The following is an 18224-nucleotide window of genomic DNA, read 5'->3' as shown; positions in this document are numbered from 1 at the left end:
CAACTAGTACAGCAAAATCACAAAAGCCACAGGGACCATGAAACACAAATAGAATGGCAAAAGGAGAAAAAACAAGAGCAGGACCTGCCATGTTTTCTAAAAAGAAAGCATGTTTTCTTAAAGGTATCTTGGTCAGCTCTTGGTGCAAGGAGAACAGTAGTACAGTCAGAGGGAACAAAATAGGCCTGAAAGGATCCAGGGGATCCACAGGATCTAAGGGGAGAGGATCCARGAACCAGACCCTAAAACTTCGCAAGCACCAAAGAGCTTTATTGCAAGTAAGAGGCAGAGAAAATTGGCTGTTACGCTTGAGATGAACTTTTGGATGAGATTCTGGCACAGATCAAACGAGTTATCTGTGAACCTCACTGTGAGCTCCGCTCCTCTGAAAATATAARGCTTTGTGCTTCATGACATTTTATACATCTCTGTAGTATGTTATATAATATGCCATACTAGCCACTGCTGCTGGTCCTGTGGTCCTGCTTTTTTTCTGTTAATCATGTTCATGTGTGCCAAAGAGAAGGAGGAAGTCAGAACAGTAAAGCAAGTGGCCTATAGCTTCAGAAATATCCCCTTTTATGAAAGGAAGTAAGGAAGTGAGTACGCAAAAATAAAATATTTAAAAAATATCCCCAAAAGAAGCTTGTCTTTTTTTTTTTTTTTTTTTCCAAACAATAGTTGAAAACATATGAGGAAGGATAAAAGCCAAGTGCCTCAGTGCAAAAGCACATGGAGAAAACTGCTAGGAAGGGAAGTGCAGACACTAAAATGTTGGTTTGCTCTGCCAGGAGAACGGTTTGCTCCTGGATGTGACCAACACAAGTGCTGAGTTAGCAAGGTCAGGATTGCCTCTAGCAGGCATTGTAACCAGGAATTTGTCCTATTTGTCCTACAATATGTAAGGTATTGTCCAACCTAGGACATGGAATCTAGACTGTTTCTGTTCTCCCTACGGCCCGCTCGTACATGCGCTCCAGGATACGGTGGATGCTCGCAAAGCTGGGCCGCTCGGAGGGCAACTTGCTCCAGCAGAGGCGCATCAGGTTGTAGAGCTCCAGCGGGCAGTTGTCAGGGCAGGAGAGCACGTTCCCATCCCGCACGTAGTAGATGACCTCCTCGTGAGCCATGCCGTAGTAGGGCTGCATGCCGTAGGAGAAGATCTCCCACAGCACCACGCCGTAGGCCCACACATCGGACTCCGTGGTGTAGCGGTTGTAGAAGATGGACTCAGGGGGCATCCAGCGAATGGGAATGGCGTCGTTCTCATTCGCCTTGTAGTAGTCGGCTGAATACATGTTCCTCGAGAGACCAAAATCAGCTATTTTGACCACCATGTTCTCCCCCACCAGGCAGTTCCTGGTGGCCAGATCGCGGTGCACGAACTTGCGCTCGGAGAGGTAGGCCATGCCGGCGGCCACCTGCTTGGCGATGCAGAGCTGGCTGGTGCAGCAGAGCGCCAGCGGGTTGGAGAGACGCAGCCGCGTGTCCAGGCTGCCGTGCACCAGGCTGCAGAGGTTGCGCGGCGAGCGGTCGCGCAGGAACTCATTGAGGTCCCCGTAGGCCATGTATTCGAAGAGCAGGCACATGGGTTTCCCAACAGCACACACACCTGGAAGCAAACGGATACAACACACAGGACTTTTGGGGAGCAGAAGAAAAGGGGAGGCTACACTAAGGGGAGGGGTTCAAGGAATGCTGAGGGAAAGGTGAGGCTTAAACACCCTTAACCTCCACCAGGTCCTGTTGTTCCTTTGAAACTCCCTCCGTCATTGACCTGAGCTCTGTAGGAGATGCTAATCGAGGCATGCAGCTGCCTGGTTTGTCTCGACATCTGAAGAGGAGGATACAGACTTGGAGCTGTCTCTAATCTAGAGCTCAGACCTGGTTAAATTGCCATTAACAGGAGTTTTGTATTTTCCCAGATGCAACTAGAAGGTCATGCTTTCAAGAGGTCATCTCATCAACAGCTTTGTTTTCGTAATTATTGCATTCATATTGCTATGCRTGTAGGAGCTGGACATCAGGGTGATCAGGAAAAGCATTTTCAAGAGTTCAAGTAAGTTCAAAAMACTCAGGAGTTTTTTAAACTCTTGGAGACATCGCTACTCCAAATCACTCTACAGTTTTGAAAACAGTATGTGCTGTTTGCAGAAATTACCTTTTGTATAATGGATACTCAAGAAAAAAAAAAAAAAATACAGGCATCAGAAAGGAGAGATTTTCCCATTTGCAACAGATGAACAAACACCCAGCAATGCACACACGCTGTCTTGTCTTTGTCCCTACACCAGCCTCACTGGTGGCCTGTATCAAGGCTCCACTCTCACCACGTAATAGGACCACTGTGACTGCAGTAGAACTGCAGCTGAGGAGAATGTGTTGGCCTACGGGAAAGTGTTTATGCTGCTTTTTGGTATGTTTTCTAGTGACTTCAGACCAAGACTACCAGTTAGATGCATGTAATAAACACACCTTATATTGAGAACACTGCATCAGAAGAAACTGTTTTCACTGCATTAATTTTTGGGGGTGTATGCAAACCGAAAACATAAATTTCCAAGCCCAATTYTTAACCGGTTGTAGTAAGCACACACTGTGTGTTACTAAAACTAAATATTAAACCAATTTTAGAGGTAAAGACAAAAATAGTATGTTATTAACATGCCTGTTACTAATTTGTCTACTAGCAAAAGCCAAAATTCAAAATGTATGTGTTTTCTTAGGGTCATAATTCAGCAACTGGTGATATTAGCTGTTGTGAAATACAAAATTCTTCTTGATGATCTGCCACTCGTGTCTTTGAGAAAAAACAGGCAGCTGTTCTCAGTGTGATAATATCAGGTCCTGACAAGCATGAGGATCATATGCACAATCTTTATTGTCCAAGTAGTGTTTGAAAAACATGGCTATTTCCCCACACCCCCACAATATGAAACTAGTTTATTCCTGTCCCTTTGCCCTTTCCTGATCTAAAATGTGTTGACAATAAACAGGATGTGTATTCCAGTTTGGGGTATTTCCTGCTTTTCTTTTCTGCTGAAGAACTTGTATTAAACCAGCTTTCCCAGAACTTGGACTTACATATCTYCAAACTTTGTGGAGCTTCCTACTGATATGAATGAAGAGCTCAACTGCTTATCCACAAGGAACAGATCTGCCTAGAAAAATTTATGGCAGGATGACTAGGTGAAGATGACACCTGCTTCAGTCAGAAATTGAAAATCTACAGAAATAAAACTTGGTGAGCAGTTTTCTTAGCAGAAAAAATGACTTACTTGACAAGTTAGAGAGTCAAGATTTTGCTAAGAAGCCAAATAAACTAGAGTTTCACTTCAGCTGGGAAGCAAGGGGAAAACATTTTGTGCTTGGGGTTTTATTTCTCATTTGTGTTTTTTATTTTTTTTTTTTTAATGCTGGTGTGTGTTCAGACATCCCAATAGTAAGTGAGAGCCATAAAACTAACAAGACTTGTCCCTGTCTTTTTAAAATACCTACAAAATAAATCACTGCTCCAAAAAGYTTGTGTATTCCCTGCAAGTCATTTGTGCCAATGCTATTAAACTGGAAGTGGAGCTATGAGGCAGCAGGGCCAGGGTACATTCTAACACAAAAAAGAGGGTTCATTATAACATGCCTTGCTCTTAAGGCAGTAGTATCATATCTATGTTTTGAGACTTCTGTCAGTAGAGAATTTAACAGAGTATGCAGCGACACACACAGAAAAGTGTATCTTTCAAAAAGCATTTTTTCAAAGGCCAATAGTCTTTTGAATTAAGCCTTAGACGTGTTTATGTGTTCAACCTTGTACCCCAAAAGAGATTCCAGTGAGTTTATAGAAGGGAATATCCTACAGTAAGACACCTTGTTCAGATACCTAAAAGTTTGACAATATTTGGATTGTCAAATTCTGCCATGAGGGCTGCCTCCCTCTGAAAGTCAGCTTGCATGTCAGCCGATGCTTCTTCCTTCAGCATTTTTACTGCCACCATTGTGAAAGGCTCATAAGGCAGCAGTCCTGGAGCCCTAGAGATACAGTGAAAGAAAAAGGAAAGATATCAGTGAGAGATGCATGAAAAGAAAATGTTTTCTCTTTGTTTTGTAAATCACAAGCTGCCAAGAAAATAAAGTTGGAAGTCCTCAGCTCTAYCCGAAGGAATGTGACTCACCTTCCATCTTGGGCCTGCCTATGTTGCATAGTACATTTAACTTAGTTGAGGATGAAAAGAATACAGGATAGCTGCTTCAGATTAGTGCTTTTATGATTTAGAGGCTCTTTATTATGAAGACCGACTACAAATAAGCCTAGATGAATAACTGCTAATTTGGATTGGAAGACATACCAGAAATCTGACGGAGGGCAGCATGGACAGCATTGGATCAAAACAATTACGTCATTTATTTTGGGAATGTAATGATGAGGCCTGCTGAGRTTCAGAAATAAAAATATTTTCGTGAAAATATTTAAATAGAAGAACTTTTTAATTAGAAGAACTCTCTTTCACTGGATCTTGTCCCACGTGCGGCACTGGTGGCACTAGTCCATTCACTATTTGAGTGTTAAGTAGCAATTATAGCAAATACAGTCCCCTGGTTTTGTAAGGAAAATGACTTAGACAATTGTTCTAAATCCATTATACAATTTCTCTTTAAGAAGGTGAGGCAGATTTCTGGGAAACAGCTATATTTTGTGGAAACAGGTGGCTGAGCAGAAGAGGCAAACCATATACTTGCCCTGTCTGAGGAATAACTTAATACATGAATGCACCCTTGTTACATGCTGGCAAATCCATTATCTCCTGACACAAACCCATATAAAATGGAGCTTCCTGACTTAAGAGTAATCACAGACTTATTTTGCTTTCTTATCCAAATGTTACTCTGTCCTAAACACATTTAATTAGACAGGCCTGCCAAAGATTGAGGGATAGCTGTTCCCAGAGCACAGTAACTTTCCACTCTGCAAACGTGTGTCAAACCTCTGACAAGCATTTCTGTTGCCTGAACAGGCTCTTCCCAGGGGTCCTGCAGAAGCCATGCCCTCATGGTTAAAACACTCTCCTTCAGGTAACCCATCAAAGCCCATGGAAAGTGGCACCTATTTAAGTTTCATGTTACTACACTGGCCTGACTGCCTTCCCGTTGCTTAAATGCCAGGTTATTTTACTGCTCAGTAGCCCCAGGAGGAGGTTCCGATTTCCAAAGCAAACTTCCAGTTTCCCTGTCATACACTCCAGACATATGGCAGTTGCAACAGATGCACTTGGATACTGCAAATGTCAAATGTCAGGAGATGGCAGGATGCCCATCTAGAAAGGAATCTCGCAGGCAGCCAGATCTCTGCTGAGACGTTCGGGTGAGGAGGTCCAGCATGCGGGAGCAGAKCAACAGACTCCACATTTGTCTGCTACTGCCCTCATTAAAGCAAATGTCTTTCTTTTTCCCCTCTTCTGGGAGCGAGCTTCCAGTCTAGTATGCAGAGAGAAGCCTTCTCACATATCAGCTGCTGCTAAATCCTACTGCCTAGGAAAGTTAGCAGCAATACTCTGAAGCACCCAGCACAGCATTTAAAAATAAAGGTGAGGACATTCATCTCTTCCATACAGCCTCATTGTAAGTTACAACTCACCACTGGCTAGCAGTTAGTGCTGTGCCAAAACAAGAGGCAGGTACAGCTTCATGATGCTTGCTTAGGAAGGAGGAACTCATCCTAGGGCAAAGCTTGAAATTCACACATCCATCCATCCATCACTGAAACCATGCATTGTAAACTAACCTAAGTAGAACTTAAATGAGAGCAAGCTTCACACAGCTCTTTGCTGGGCCTTAGGCAAAATTAAAGAACTTCAYCCACAAAAACTGATATCCTGACTTCAATCCAGCATATGTGGGAAAATTGCACCGAAATGGAACAGATAGTCTTTGTTAACACTCTTGGCAGAGAGCCATTGAATTTGAGCCTTAGTGCCTGAAATACAGTCTTTGCAGAATGTGGTAGAGATACATTTGCAGGGGAGTAATGCAAAGCTGCTACAGCTGAAATTAAAAAGGGGAATTCCTGCTGCCTGCCAGTACATGCTGTATTTTGTAGACAATAGATAATTTTATCCTAGAATAGGAAACTTCAACCGAAATGACATTACATTCCCTTTCTTATGATTTCCTGAATCCTTAGGCAAAATAGTTACACTGTTTTTGCATGTTGGTAGACAGGATGGAAGACCTGTCCTTGGCTTCTGCCCCACTGACACAACTGTGCACTGACAGCACTTGGCTTTTAGGTACTTGCAGTTCTAGTRGTACAAGTACAGATCTAAATTCCCAATCTATCAAGGAGAGTATTTGACTTCTAATGTCTGATTAAACTTTCTTTCTAGAGTGTTAACGTCAAAAAATGAAAAGTAGCATGGATTTGCAATTCAGATTTTGTTCTGCCTTCCACTGCGCCCCTCACTTCTTCCCCAACCCCCAGCCAGAGCAAAATACTCCTCAGAATCAAAGCTGGGTAACTTCTGTTAGATCATTGAATGATGCAGTTAGCATCTATTGTGGCTGACAGACACCTACTCTTATCCCCTCCCTTGGAGAAAGCTGCATATGCGGGAAAGTATTTTGAACTGGTGGGGGATTTTTTTGTGGGATTTTTTAAACTAAACATCCACACTGTTTTCCAGTTACACTTCAGACAGCAGGTCAAAGAAACACCCTGTACACTTTAAAAGAAAATGACGAAATCTCTGCTGGAGAAACCCCTGCCATTCCATTCCTCTSCCTTTTGACTGTCTTTCCCCAGCCCTAGCTGGGCCACCGTGTCTCTCAAAAGGACGAAGAGCTGTGATTTTGCAGAGGGGTCTCAGCAGGCCTACGGAGCTGAACTGTTGACAAAGACATCAGGTCCAAGGTTTCAGGCTTCTGGATGGAGCTAGATTATACAGACTCAGCGCCAGGAGAAGTCTGCTTGTTGATCTGCACGGGGTTTGAAAGCTCCTCCCTGTGCACAGATGGTGCCTGAGGGCAAAGGCAGTACTCCCCTTAGTAGAAGGTCTTGAATCRGTGACCACAACCCAGTCAGGACCGACGTGAGCCAGGTCCCTAATCTTGTTTCAAAGTCATCTGTTAAGATAACTGGTTACTTCCTTACCCTCTCTAGTGGGAATTAGTTCTTAGTGAAAATGGCAGCTTTTCAAAAGTAGCTAGTAAATAATAGCCAGTCACTTCCTGTCCTAACATGTTGCTTGACCCAGGAGTAAGTAAACACTGAATCAGGATTCAAGGCAAGCCAGTTGGCAAAGCATTACTGGCACTATGCGCAGAGCTATGTTTACAGGGATGAAACACTACACTAGGAGAACTAAAAGGGTTGCTAAACTTAGTCTGAGATGTCCATTTAACACACGTAGACAAGTACATTTTATCCATCTGAGGCGAGAAGTTAGCAATTTAAGTTGTGATAGCTTCAGTCACCTGGAGGGATTCACAGCTGGTGCTAATGGTGTTAGCACAGAAGTCTCTTCTGAGGTGCCAGCCGTGTACAGAAATGCCAATGGTTTAAATTTTCCCTGGAAATATGAGGCTTCAGAAGCATTCTTGATGGAGATATTAATAACAATAAAAAAGAAGCTCCTGAGAAACAATGCTTCCAAAGCTCATTCCCTGAACCACAGCGAAGAGAAGATCCCAAGTTACAGTATATTGCAGTATGCAAAAGCTGGCTGATGTGCTACTTGTTTTGTTTTGTCTTTTTTCTCTAAGTTTTCATTTTGCAGCAACAGAAACATTTATTTACAAGGAAAAGCAAAATTGGGTTAGTTTAAACCTGTATGAAAAGCCTCTACATCAATTTAAATATTGCTTAACTTGTTTTAATGACCTTTGAATGGCCTTGAGAGGTTCTGTTCAATACAGGTGAGTGTCATTGGAGTCACTTCCATACAGAGGCCAGTTCAGAAAGGTCTATGCAGCATCTAACTCTATTTAGATATCTGATGTAGCACTGAGGCAGCACTTGGCACAAAGACTGTATGTGTCCTGATTGCACTTCTGCAGAATGGTGAAAAAAACACTGTAATGGGCAGGAACTGACATTCAGTAGTGTGTACTGATCTCAGCTAGTCAGATAACGTGGGATGAAGGGATTTTTGCATCCCTAGGATGGCTCATATGCATTGTTCAGAGCACGGCTGTGACACAGTACCAACATGCTTTGTCTTGATTCAAAGTCAAGTGCATTCAGCTTAGCCATCCAAGTTAACAATCAATCATGGGCTAATCATCTGTGATTCTCCCACTGTGTGCCCTTTAGACTGTTATTTTTAGCTCTCTCTATATTAAAGAAAAGCATGACCGCATTTTTTCCACATCCCTTCATTAAAAAAGTATTTGTCACATCTATTGAAACTCTTCCTCACCTCTAACAGATTTAACCTGTGCATATTTCACTTCCTAATACATATGTCAACAGTACAACTGTAAACATTGAAAGCATCTGCTCTGCTTGCTGCTCCTTGCAAGGAGCAAAGACTCTAAAGTCAATGGGAGTTGCTCCACTAGGCAGGTCCTGGCCCATGTTAGACCTCTGATATTTCTTTGTATTTTCTTTGTCATCACACACTGCTCCAGATATGGCAAAAAAACCCAGCCATGGTGCATTCACAAGATCACAAATTCATAGCTACGAAAGGACAAAGAAAATAGAACCAAATCCATCAAAAACTAATCTGTACAGTCTGTCTACCTTCTTCCACTAATTTTAGGATAGTATTTTCCATGAATAACAACATTGGCATAAGTCTGTCCTGCCAAAGTTAGAGATTCTGCTGAAGCTAACAAGAGTCCTTCCATCCATATCAGTTGAAATGGGACTGTGATCTTCAAAGTATTTTCACCTTTGAAAAAGRGAATCGTCTCAGTTCCTATGAGACTCAACAGAACAGGGATCACATCTAAGTCCTTAAGCTCAAAACAGGCAACAACAGCTGTGAATTTTAAAAGTGCAGACTGAGTAAGTAAAAAAGGCAGAAAAAGAGTTGTGCCTAYGCAGGCTGGGTTTTTAGGGGATTTTTTGATTTGGTTGGATTTGGTTTTGCTACTGAATTAAATAGAAACTGGGTCAGGACCTAACTGCAACATGACACTCTATCCTCTGCGGTAATTGTTGGCCAGTGTTAACTCTGTAATGTAGGACACTATACACTGGCAATTTGTAAATGCCRGAAAATGTAAGAATTTCACAATAGGTGGCATTTTACAGGCAACACTCTTGGCAAAAATAGATATAGTAAACTTAGCTAAGTATTTACAACAGATGTTAATATATGAGCGAGACATTGTACCTACTAGAAAGAACAGCGCATTAGCGAGAAAGGTTTAGCAATTATCAATGGAAAGCAGCATACAGCAGAAAAAGTCAAGTCTGAGTTTTACCAAATGGTCCTTCTACCATATAATACATTTGATTTCTGTTTGAAGAATTTAATTCTTTGTGCAGCTTGATTAAATGAAGAGAAAAATTCTCATTTTCAGAAAACAACTGGCCAAATGCTGTTTTTATTGCAGATAGGTGGATTCATGCTCAGGCCCCTTACCTTGCTTGGAAAACTCTGCCAAATGCTCCTTCCCCAATATCTCTCACATATTCAATATTGTTGCGTGGATACTCCAGACTGAGTAATTTTGGATTGAGGAGAAGGGGCATCCGCTGGTACATAGGGTTGGGATGCAGTCTGTCCAAAAGGAGTTCAGAGGGCAGAGTGGTAAGCGTCGGTGTTTCTGCCTCCCTGAAACAAGGGAATGGTTGCTAAGTCAGTGTGCAATCAATACCTTGCTTTTTTCATCTCCTCTAGGCTTGGTTTCATCCAGCATGGAAAGAGGAGGTTCAGTGGGACTGCTAGGAGAGCCTTGTCCCAGGGTCCGATCCTATTCCCCCCATAAATCTGCCATGCCAACTTCAGCTCTGATACAGGGGCTACACTGACTTGTGAGAGCTTGCTCTGGCATTGCAACAGATAAAGGAAGGGCTGCTCACCTCACCAAGAGCTGGACTGTGTTATCAGTCTTCAGCCTAGGCCTGCAGGCAAGCTCCGTTTCAAAACAGAATTAGTTGCTTTGAATTAAGTCCTGACTCTTACCTCTTCTTGTTTTTCCATTCCTTTCGCCGACGGTGGCAAACCAGGGTGACAATAGCAAGAATCACTATCAGGGCAAAGCTGGAGATGATCGAAATGATAACAGTCATGGAATATGTAGGGGAAAAGGGAGGAGGAAAGGGGAGATCTTGAGTGTCTCCATTTGGTTTTCTTGTTCCTAGTGATAACGAAACTGCAAGGGAAACAAAACCAGAAGGTTATTTTTCTTAAAGTCTACAAGAATTTTCCTAAAGAGATACTTATGTAATCAGCTTGTTGTCAGAGATAACTGTGACAGTACAGATATAACATCACTTTGCAAGAGGGTATTACTCAGCTATGGGCAGTTAGGTTTAAAGGAAGTAAAATCCCTGCTTGCCTGCCAAACTTGAAAATCCAGGATCAGGTAAAGATCAAGAGAACGGGACAATTTGGTAAGGAATCAGAGCAGAGAGTTTTTAAGAATGAGTAGGAAATCACACCTCACGATGTCCAAAAGTGTTCAGATATAATTCTATTTGCATGGGGAAAAATCAAAGATCCACACCATTGTGCATCTCACAGGAATACAGAGGTGGGATTTGGTAAGACCAAGCTAAGTCCACAGGGATACTATTCTGGAATACCCTGCCTCCAACAGTTTGTACCTCAGTGCCTTCATGGATCCAAACATGGTAAGTTATTGTTAGTACATCTGACTAAATACCTTTAGGAAAAAAAATCAAGTAGACACCTGCTGAGCATTTTTAACACATCCTAGAAACTGCTAATTTGTTTATGCAACCACTGAAAACAGAAAGAAACTTTMTTCTTCTTTTTTTTAAGGCCTGCTGAACTGGTACCAACTTGTGTTCCCTTAAGCCCACAATATCTCTAATCTCTGTCCAAATAGAATTGTTTTATTTCCAGATTTTTGAGATCCTAAAAATTCATATTTTAATGAAATACATTTTGAAACAACTTTTCTTTGAAAAAGACATATTAGAAAGACTTACTCTCAACACCACAAAAACAAAATGTTTCCATCCTTTTCAGATCTTTTTTTAGTTACGATTTGTTGTTATTGAGAAAAATCATCAAAAGCAAAACAACTTGGTAAAACATTTCAGGTGCTTTAAGCCTTGACTTTTCCTTAGAAAACATCTGTGGCCAATTCATTTCCCACAATGCAAAATGACCAGCACACTTAAATAGATTCTCTGGCCTTAAAGTAATAAGGGACAATTTACTCAGTTTCTTTGTCTTCCTTTCCCCATCTGTAAAATGAGTATTACATCTCCAAGATAAAGACGCTGGATGGCTCTTTGAAAAGACATAGCATTGGCCAAATCCAGAAGCCAGAATAAATTACTACGGCCCTGTAGTCACTTGTGCCACAACGAGGATACCAAGATCCTACATGGTCCAAGAACAACAAATCATAAAATCAAAAGGGCTTACCATCTCCACAAGGAGACACRCTACAGTATTCCCAGATCACAGATGGGTCTTTTGTATAACACCAGGGACGTTCGTTTTCACCTCCTGGATTACGGCAGTAATTCTCTGCATCAGACAGCTCAGGGAAGACCTGAGGAGTCCTTCTGTGTAAATGAGGAACCTTGTGGGAGGAAATAAATTGCTTTAGTATCTGAGTACAATTTTTCCTGCTGATATTTAAAGAAACAAAAAAGAGAGAAAGAGAAAGGAAGAAGCATAACAGCCTTTTAGAGGCCTGCAAGAACCACTGAGAATGCAATGGGAGGCACCAGCCAATACAAGAATGAAGGCAGCCTCTTGTTAATCCAGTCCTGTGAAGGGGATTTGACTTCCTAGCTCTGGTAAGCTCTGCCTTTGGAAAGGCAGATCTCAAGCCCAGCTCTCCGCTTGGTGGGTCACACACCTGGTCACTCCACTTCTGGCAGGGGATGCCGGAGGCTGTGACATTGACCATGCCCTGGTAGAACTGGCCATTGCCGCTGTAGCAAGTCCCTGGAGAGAAACAACATGGACATCAGACACCTGAGACCTCGTCCTGCAGCATAGACTCACAAATGTACATGTCATCATTATATGAGAAAAAGTGGCAATTAGCAGCAGATCTGACATGCATAAAAGACAGCAGCAGTCAAAAGACTATTTATCCCTCCGCTCTGCTTAAATGATTCTGAGCTCAATGCCTCAGACTAAATCTGGTAAAACTCCAAAGRGGGAAGGGGAGCTCTTGCAGATTAATTGAGCTCTGTGCTTGTGACAGTCACAGGGTCTATCCAGTTCTCTGTGCTTTCATGCAAAAAATACAGCACAGACCCACATTTAATGCAACCAGTGCTGAAGCAAGGCAAAGACAGTAGGCATAATGCACCACTAGTTTCACAATTCACATCCTGCACCTTTGCAGGACAGTAGCAAGAAATATCTAAACTTCTGGGGAAAGAAACAGAGGGCAGGAACTAATTAGGTCCTACTATGATACCACAGTACAGCACTTATCTTCTTAGCCTGAAAATCTGGATACAGACTGTTTTTTGGCATATATGGAAAACGCTAAAGGAAATTATCCCTTCCCAAATCTGAAGGGATAGCATTAGCATAAATTAATACTATTTTTAATGGAAGATGTTCACATAGTTCACATTACATATCCAAATCTTACAAAGGTTTAAAAAAAAAAAAAGGAAAAAAAAAAAAAAAAAAAAAAAAAAAANAAAAAAAAAAAAAAAAAAGATGAGCAGGAAACCTTCAGTAAATTTTTATTGCAAGAATATGCTCCCAAGACAAAAATGTCGAGATGATCTGCACTTAAGGGAGAGTTTAATGCATGCTGGCATAATCTATGCAGGAGGAGTGACTGGAGAGGAGATACAGCCTCATGCTCTTGAACATGTGCTAGTAAATTTTATGGAAACCAAGCTGATCATGGACTAACATTCTGGTTGTAGCCATGCATTACAGCCCATATATTCAATGTCGCATTATTAACCTTGTAAGACAAACTGGTAACCTAATAAGCACTGCCACATAGCCTTTTTGCTCTATATATGCATTCTTAAACCTGCAGCTCGGAAAATGGAAAACATTATGGTATCTGTTTTGCTTTGAAGTTTTAGATTTTAAGTACATTTATTTTAAGTTTCAGAAAAGATATGTCTAACACTTGATCCAAGTTTCAGAGGAAATCTATGTATACACTTTATCTGAGCAATGTGTACARTCTCTTCTATAGCTGATTTATTTTTTGTAGGGCCTTCTTTGTAATGAGATGCTTGTTTAGAGTGACTGAGCATTCCTGTAAGGACCAGTGTAGAAGGCAGCACTAGGATAAATCAGAACACARTATGATGACTTCCTGCTCTTTTGATCTGACAGCATTCATTGCGTTCATTAATGAAATAATGGGTCTTTTACAGACCCACAGCTTTCTCCATTTCCATCAGGCCCAGGCACCACCCATGAGCATGCAGAAATATCACCATGATGTGTGAGTGAGCTCAAACACAGGGCCAAGTAAGTCCTTGCAGGCCAGCAAGTGGGACCACATCAGTTTAGGAATGACACCAAGCACCATGAACACATTTTGCCCTTCACAAATGCCAAGTGAAATAGATTAATCAAGGTTTCTTTGATGGTCGTTTAAGCTGCAGTGTTATACCTCACACACAACAAGCTAACAGCACGCACAGGGCCAGCAGAGCTTGTTAGACTGACCCAAAACACTTGTGCCTAGGCCAAGCATTTTTAATGTCTCCCATTCAAAGGCAAGGAGAAAAATACTTGAAATCTTCCTCTTCATCCAGCTAGCAACCAACAGAAAAATCTTAAACTTTCACTATAAGTATGAACTCTGCTTTAGTGCTTCTGCCACAAGTCTGAAACAAATACCAGTTTGACATCCTTCTTTGGAGTCTCCTTCTCTGGAGATCTTTAAAACCCGCTTGGATGCAGCCCTGTGCCCCGTGCTCTAGGTGACCCTGCGTGAGCAGGGGGGTTGGACTMGATGACCTCTGAGGTCCCTTCCAACCTTCGGCATTCTGTGATTCTATGATTCTATGATCCTTGAAGAGCACTGTGGAGGGCTTTAGGGGCAAAAGCATGAACAAATGTTTAGACTCATCCCTTAGTCCACAGAGTAAAGAAGATCCTTTCATATAGATGCTTACTACAATGAGGAGAAAAGGAATAGTAAAAACTCTTTAACTGGGCTTTAACAAATAACTTCAACRTGCAAAGCAGAAAAAAAAAGTCAGTTGTGCCCCAGAGGTCTGTACACCTAAGAGCTGTTCTCAAGAAAACTGGAGGGGAGAAGAATCACTAAAGTGTTACTATTATGATTCACTGCTGATCAGTACCTATCTGTGAGATTCCAATCTGAGAAAATACTGTTGAACTTGAGCAAAACGGTTGCATTTTTCCATGGCACTTGGAAGCAGACATCCAAAAACCTATGAAGTTTCAGTTTCCTGAGGTCTCAGGAAAGTACTGCTCACATGCCAGCATCCTTCCTCTGTGCATTCTTCCCCCAGGGTGAGGACTGACCTTTGCTATAGGCTGTTAACAGCAGACCTGCTGGGCTAGTAAGGCTGGAGCATCTGCAAGATGTTACTGATTTCTGATGTGTATAATGCAGGGTGTCTGGGGTTTGGGCAATACGCTGATTGTGGCAGCACAGTCTTGAAGAATGGAGAATTCCCATAAAACAAACTTTTCAAAAATTTCCAGTTTTACGTTCTTCATATTCTCTTTTTTATGTATACAGAGGATACATAATGCTGTAAAAATATCAAGAAATTCTCTGTTCAAAAGCATAACAGAAGAGAGATACTGTTCTTCATATTTTTGGCATGACATATTCAGCAGTCAGTCTTAAACAGCATTTGGAAGAGCTGAATATGCACTTTTCAGCCAATGAGAAACACAAGTCCTTGCAGTATGTGAGGTCAAATAACTAATAAAAGAACAAAAATGCAAAAGCAAAATAAGCAAGTCTTTAATGTGAAATGCCTTAAGTACTGGCAGTCCTTGTCCATTCAGCAAAATCATAAATTAACACAGGAAACTTCACAATCCTTTCAGGGTCTGTTCTGTCTGTGCTCCCTAGTTCAGGTGATTTGCATTTGGGCTSGACAGAGGTTTATCTACATGAACAGGATATGGACGGCTATTGGATGTGATACCAGAAATTGCCAGAAATGACCAGTAATAAAGCAGAAAGCAGATAAAAGCCACAGATAGAGTTGTGAGAGATGGCTGGATCTTGAGCGGGTGAAGGAGGAGTCATGTGTGAAATAATCAACTTCAGTGATCACTCTAAGTGCTGGGGTCTTTGGGGAATAAAGTCTTGTAAGGCCAGCTGCACCTAGCTTATAGTATATTACATGGTCAGTAAGAGCATGTAAGACAAAAACAACCAAGGCAACAGTAACAAATGGATATAGCAACACTAGAATCAATGATTGGAAAGATGGGAGAAGAGTCAATGGATACCACATAAAAACAGTATTCCTATATAACTGCCTTCAACAGCTACTAGGCTGCACTCCCCTCTGACACTGGGGAGCTGGAAATTTATTTCACCATGCCTTAGATGTGAAAGCCTGGATGTTCCCTGGAGATAACCAAAATCCAGCCAACCAGTCTCAGAGCAAAACATAAAAATGCTATCAATGAGCAATATTACAGCTTAAGCAGAAATATTAGACCCAAACTGTAGCTCTAAAGTCCAGAGTAGCTTACTTACTGGTTATATTCTCCTTCTTAAAATCTGTAAAAAGACAAAGTAAGGTGTAAAGAGGTGTTGTCCAGAAAGTGATAACGGAGTGCTTATTTAAGGAACGTTCCAGACGTCCATGTGGCTTGTTTCTCTGCAATGGCACCCAGGAGGCTACTGCTAAAACTGATTTTGACAATGAGAATATTATGGCCCAAGGTTTGCTCAGGTACTAGGTTTAGAAGGCAATTTTGAGGGATATATTTTCTCATCCTCATCAAATCAGACAGGCAAACAATGATGATGTTGCAGCATAACACACAGATGCTGGCAGGAGGTGGCTCACTTTGCATGCCTCTTCCAACCATAACAACTTCTATGGAGGAATAGGTCAGCTCTTATTTTGGCTGTAAAYTGCACCCTTTGCAGCCATTGTCTTCCCCATTCAAAGGCAGAGAGGTGCCAGAGTTTATTATACGAAGACAAGCCAGCAAGAACTCAGAGCTGACTCATGACCCGTGAGTCCATACTAAATGCCAGGTTCCTCTCTAAAGACAGCCTCTGTAAGCTGGATCTCCCCAGACAAGGACTCCCTGGGCAGCTCCTGCTCCTGAAAGAGTGATCCCTCCAGAGTCCCTGCACCAGGGAGAGGACTCCGAGCTGCGGGAGCTCCCCTGGGCACTGCAAGAACAGGAGACATGGTGGCCACTGGGCTGGCCAACATCAGGGCCACCGGGGCATCATCACACCCACACCCAGCCATGGAGCTGGTCCCCAAGTGTGGTCCCCTTCTTCCTGCTTCCCTGGCTCAGGAAGAAGAGTAGYGGGAGCACGCGGGCCATTACCAAAGAAAGGGATCCTGGTGCAGGCGCTGGGGTCCTGGTGCAGGCTGGGCAGCCTGTTGCATTCGGGAAGAGTGAGCAGCATCTGTCCTGGCTTGTAAATCCCCTTCTGCGAGTTTTCCTCCATTGAGAGCCATTCCTTAAAGCAGTAGAGATCCTTTACAGCAAGGCAATTCTCTCTACATTATTTTGCAAAAAACAGTGAAATAACAGCGGTCAATGCCTTCATAACAATCGCTGTATTCAGCAGTGGTGTGTGAGGGAGTTATGCAAGCTGACAGAAATCCACAAATGGGGCTACGCTCATCTAAGCCATCTGAGACTCCGTCTGGCTCGTAAACTGCACAGGAAACTCTGTGTAAAATGTAACAGCTTCCTTTAGGAAACCCTCAAAAYTGCAATTTTAATGAAGCTGGGTTATGTTCAAAACACCACACACATCATAGTCTGTGAGGAATACTCATTCCTGTCTTTTCCTACATATTTGTCCACATTTTCAAGTAAAACAGCACGTCTGGATGTTACCTGAGCATTTTTCTGTCCATCCTACTATCCTAAAAATCTCACCTGTCTTCCATAAAACATGCATAAAAGTATTGCACATTTAAGACAGGAGGTGAGAAGCAAGTATTGTACATTGAAGACAGGAGGTGAGAAGCAAGGCTTAATCTTTTTAGGATAAGTATTTGCCTACATTTTTAATCTCACTCAAGCACCCACCCAATTTTCTTCTTTTCTCCACAGACATGTCTCACTTTTTCATCTGTGACTTATCTGCAGCAAAACTTTTACACAGTTTGGTAAAATAAGAGACAATACTATCTTCTACCTAATGCRGTGCCTCAATAAAAATGTGAAACATTCACTGAAAAAAACAGATCTTTCCCTATTTAAGTATTTCTTAATAAAAGATGCTTTGTCAAGAAAGCAAAGGCAGAAATATCTGCTCTAGAAGAAAGAGAAAAAAACGGAAACTGTTACAACAGAAGAAAGCGTGTTTGTTATACGAGTTAATTTATTATCTGTTTACATTTATTTATTCATTTTCAAGAGACTTGGTGGTAAAAACACTGGACAGCTCTTGCTGAACTGAGCTGAAGTCCTCAGCAGATGCCTACCCTTTCCAACAACCATACCAGCTCACCCAAATGGGAGTGAGATACTATCACAAAGAAAGTTTGAATCAAAAACACCACCTGGTAGGCTGATGCAATCTCTCTGCTCCTTAACCAACAGTTTTGGCAAGAGCAGATAACAAAGGGCAGTGTTTGCCAACACTACAAACACTGACAGCAACATGACCCCTGAAGGACTAAGGGACTTTAAGCATGTTAGGACTTTAAACATGATGGTCGGGCAGGAGCTCTTCAGTAACTATGACAGATGCCTGGGAGCTCTCCAGCAGGTATGATAGATGCCTATGATAGGCAAACCTGAAGATTCAGCTAAGCTRTGCTGGCTTTGGGCAGTGTTGCTTTCTTCCTCCCTCACTTCTGTGAGAGCAGGAGTGAGCAATCAGATGTGTCTTAAATTTTGTTGTTATTAAACAGCATGTGGAATAAAACTGATCTT

The 18224-nt window shown here is 42.0% G+C and overlaps 1 protein-coding gene across 1 annotated transcript in view; it reads right to left on the bottom strand.

Annotated features, from left to right (window-relative positions):
• Positions 1-932: 932 nt before the first annotated feature.
• Positions 933-18224, bottom strand: part of MUSK (muscle associated receptor tyrosine kinase) — a 60044-nt gene continuing 42752 nt past the window's right edge. Inside the window, exons 10-17 of the mRNA XM_026040779.1 lie at positions 16656-16831; positions 15841-15864; positions 12007-12095; positions 11565-11724; positions 10128-10317; positions 9585-9776; positions 3878-4026; positions 933-1612 (exon numbers count right to left, since the gene is read on the bottom strand). Of these exons, the coding sequence (XP_025896564.1) occupies positions 933-1612; positions 3878-4026; positions 9585-9776; positions 10128-10317; positions 11565-11724; positions 12007-12095; positions 15841-15864; positions 16656-16831 (1660 nt within the window). The remainder of the gene's footprint in view (positions 1613-3877; positions 4027-9584; positions 9777-10127; positions 10318-11564; positions 11725-12006; positions 12096-15840; positions 15865-16655; positions 16832-18224) is intronic.

The sequence above is a fragment of the Nothoprocta perdicaria genome, unplaced genomic scaffold, assembly GCF_003342845.1.
Source record: "Nothoprocta perdicaria isolate Ctin4 unplaced genomic scaffold, notPer1 scaffold_265, whole genome shotgun sequence".
Lineage (NCBI taxonomy): Eukaryota > Metazoa > Chordata > Aves > Tinamiformes > Tinamidae > Nothoprocta > Nothoprocta perdicaria.
Note: the sequence above shows the minus strand (reverse complement) of the source record. Positions and strands in the feature narration are given on the sequence as shown.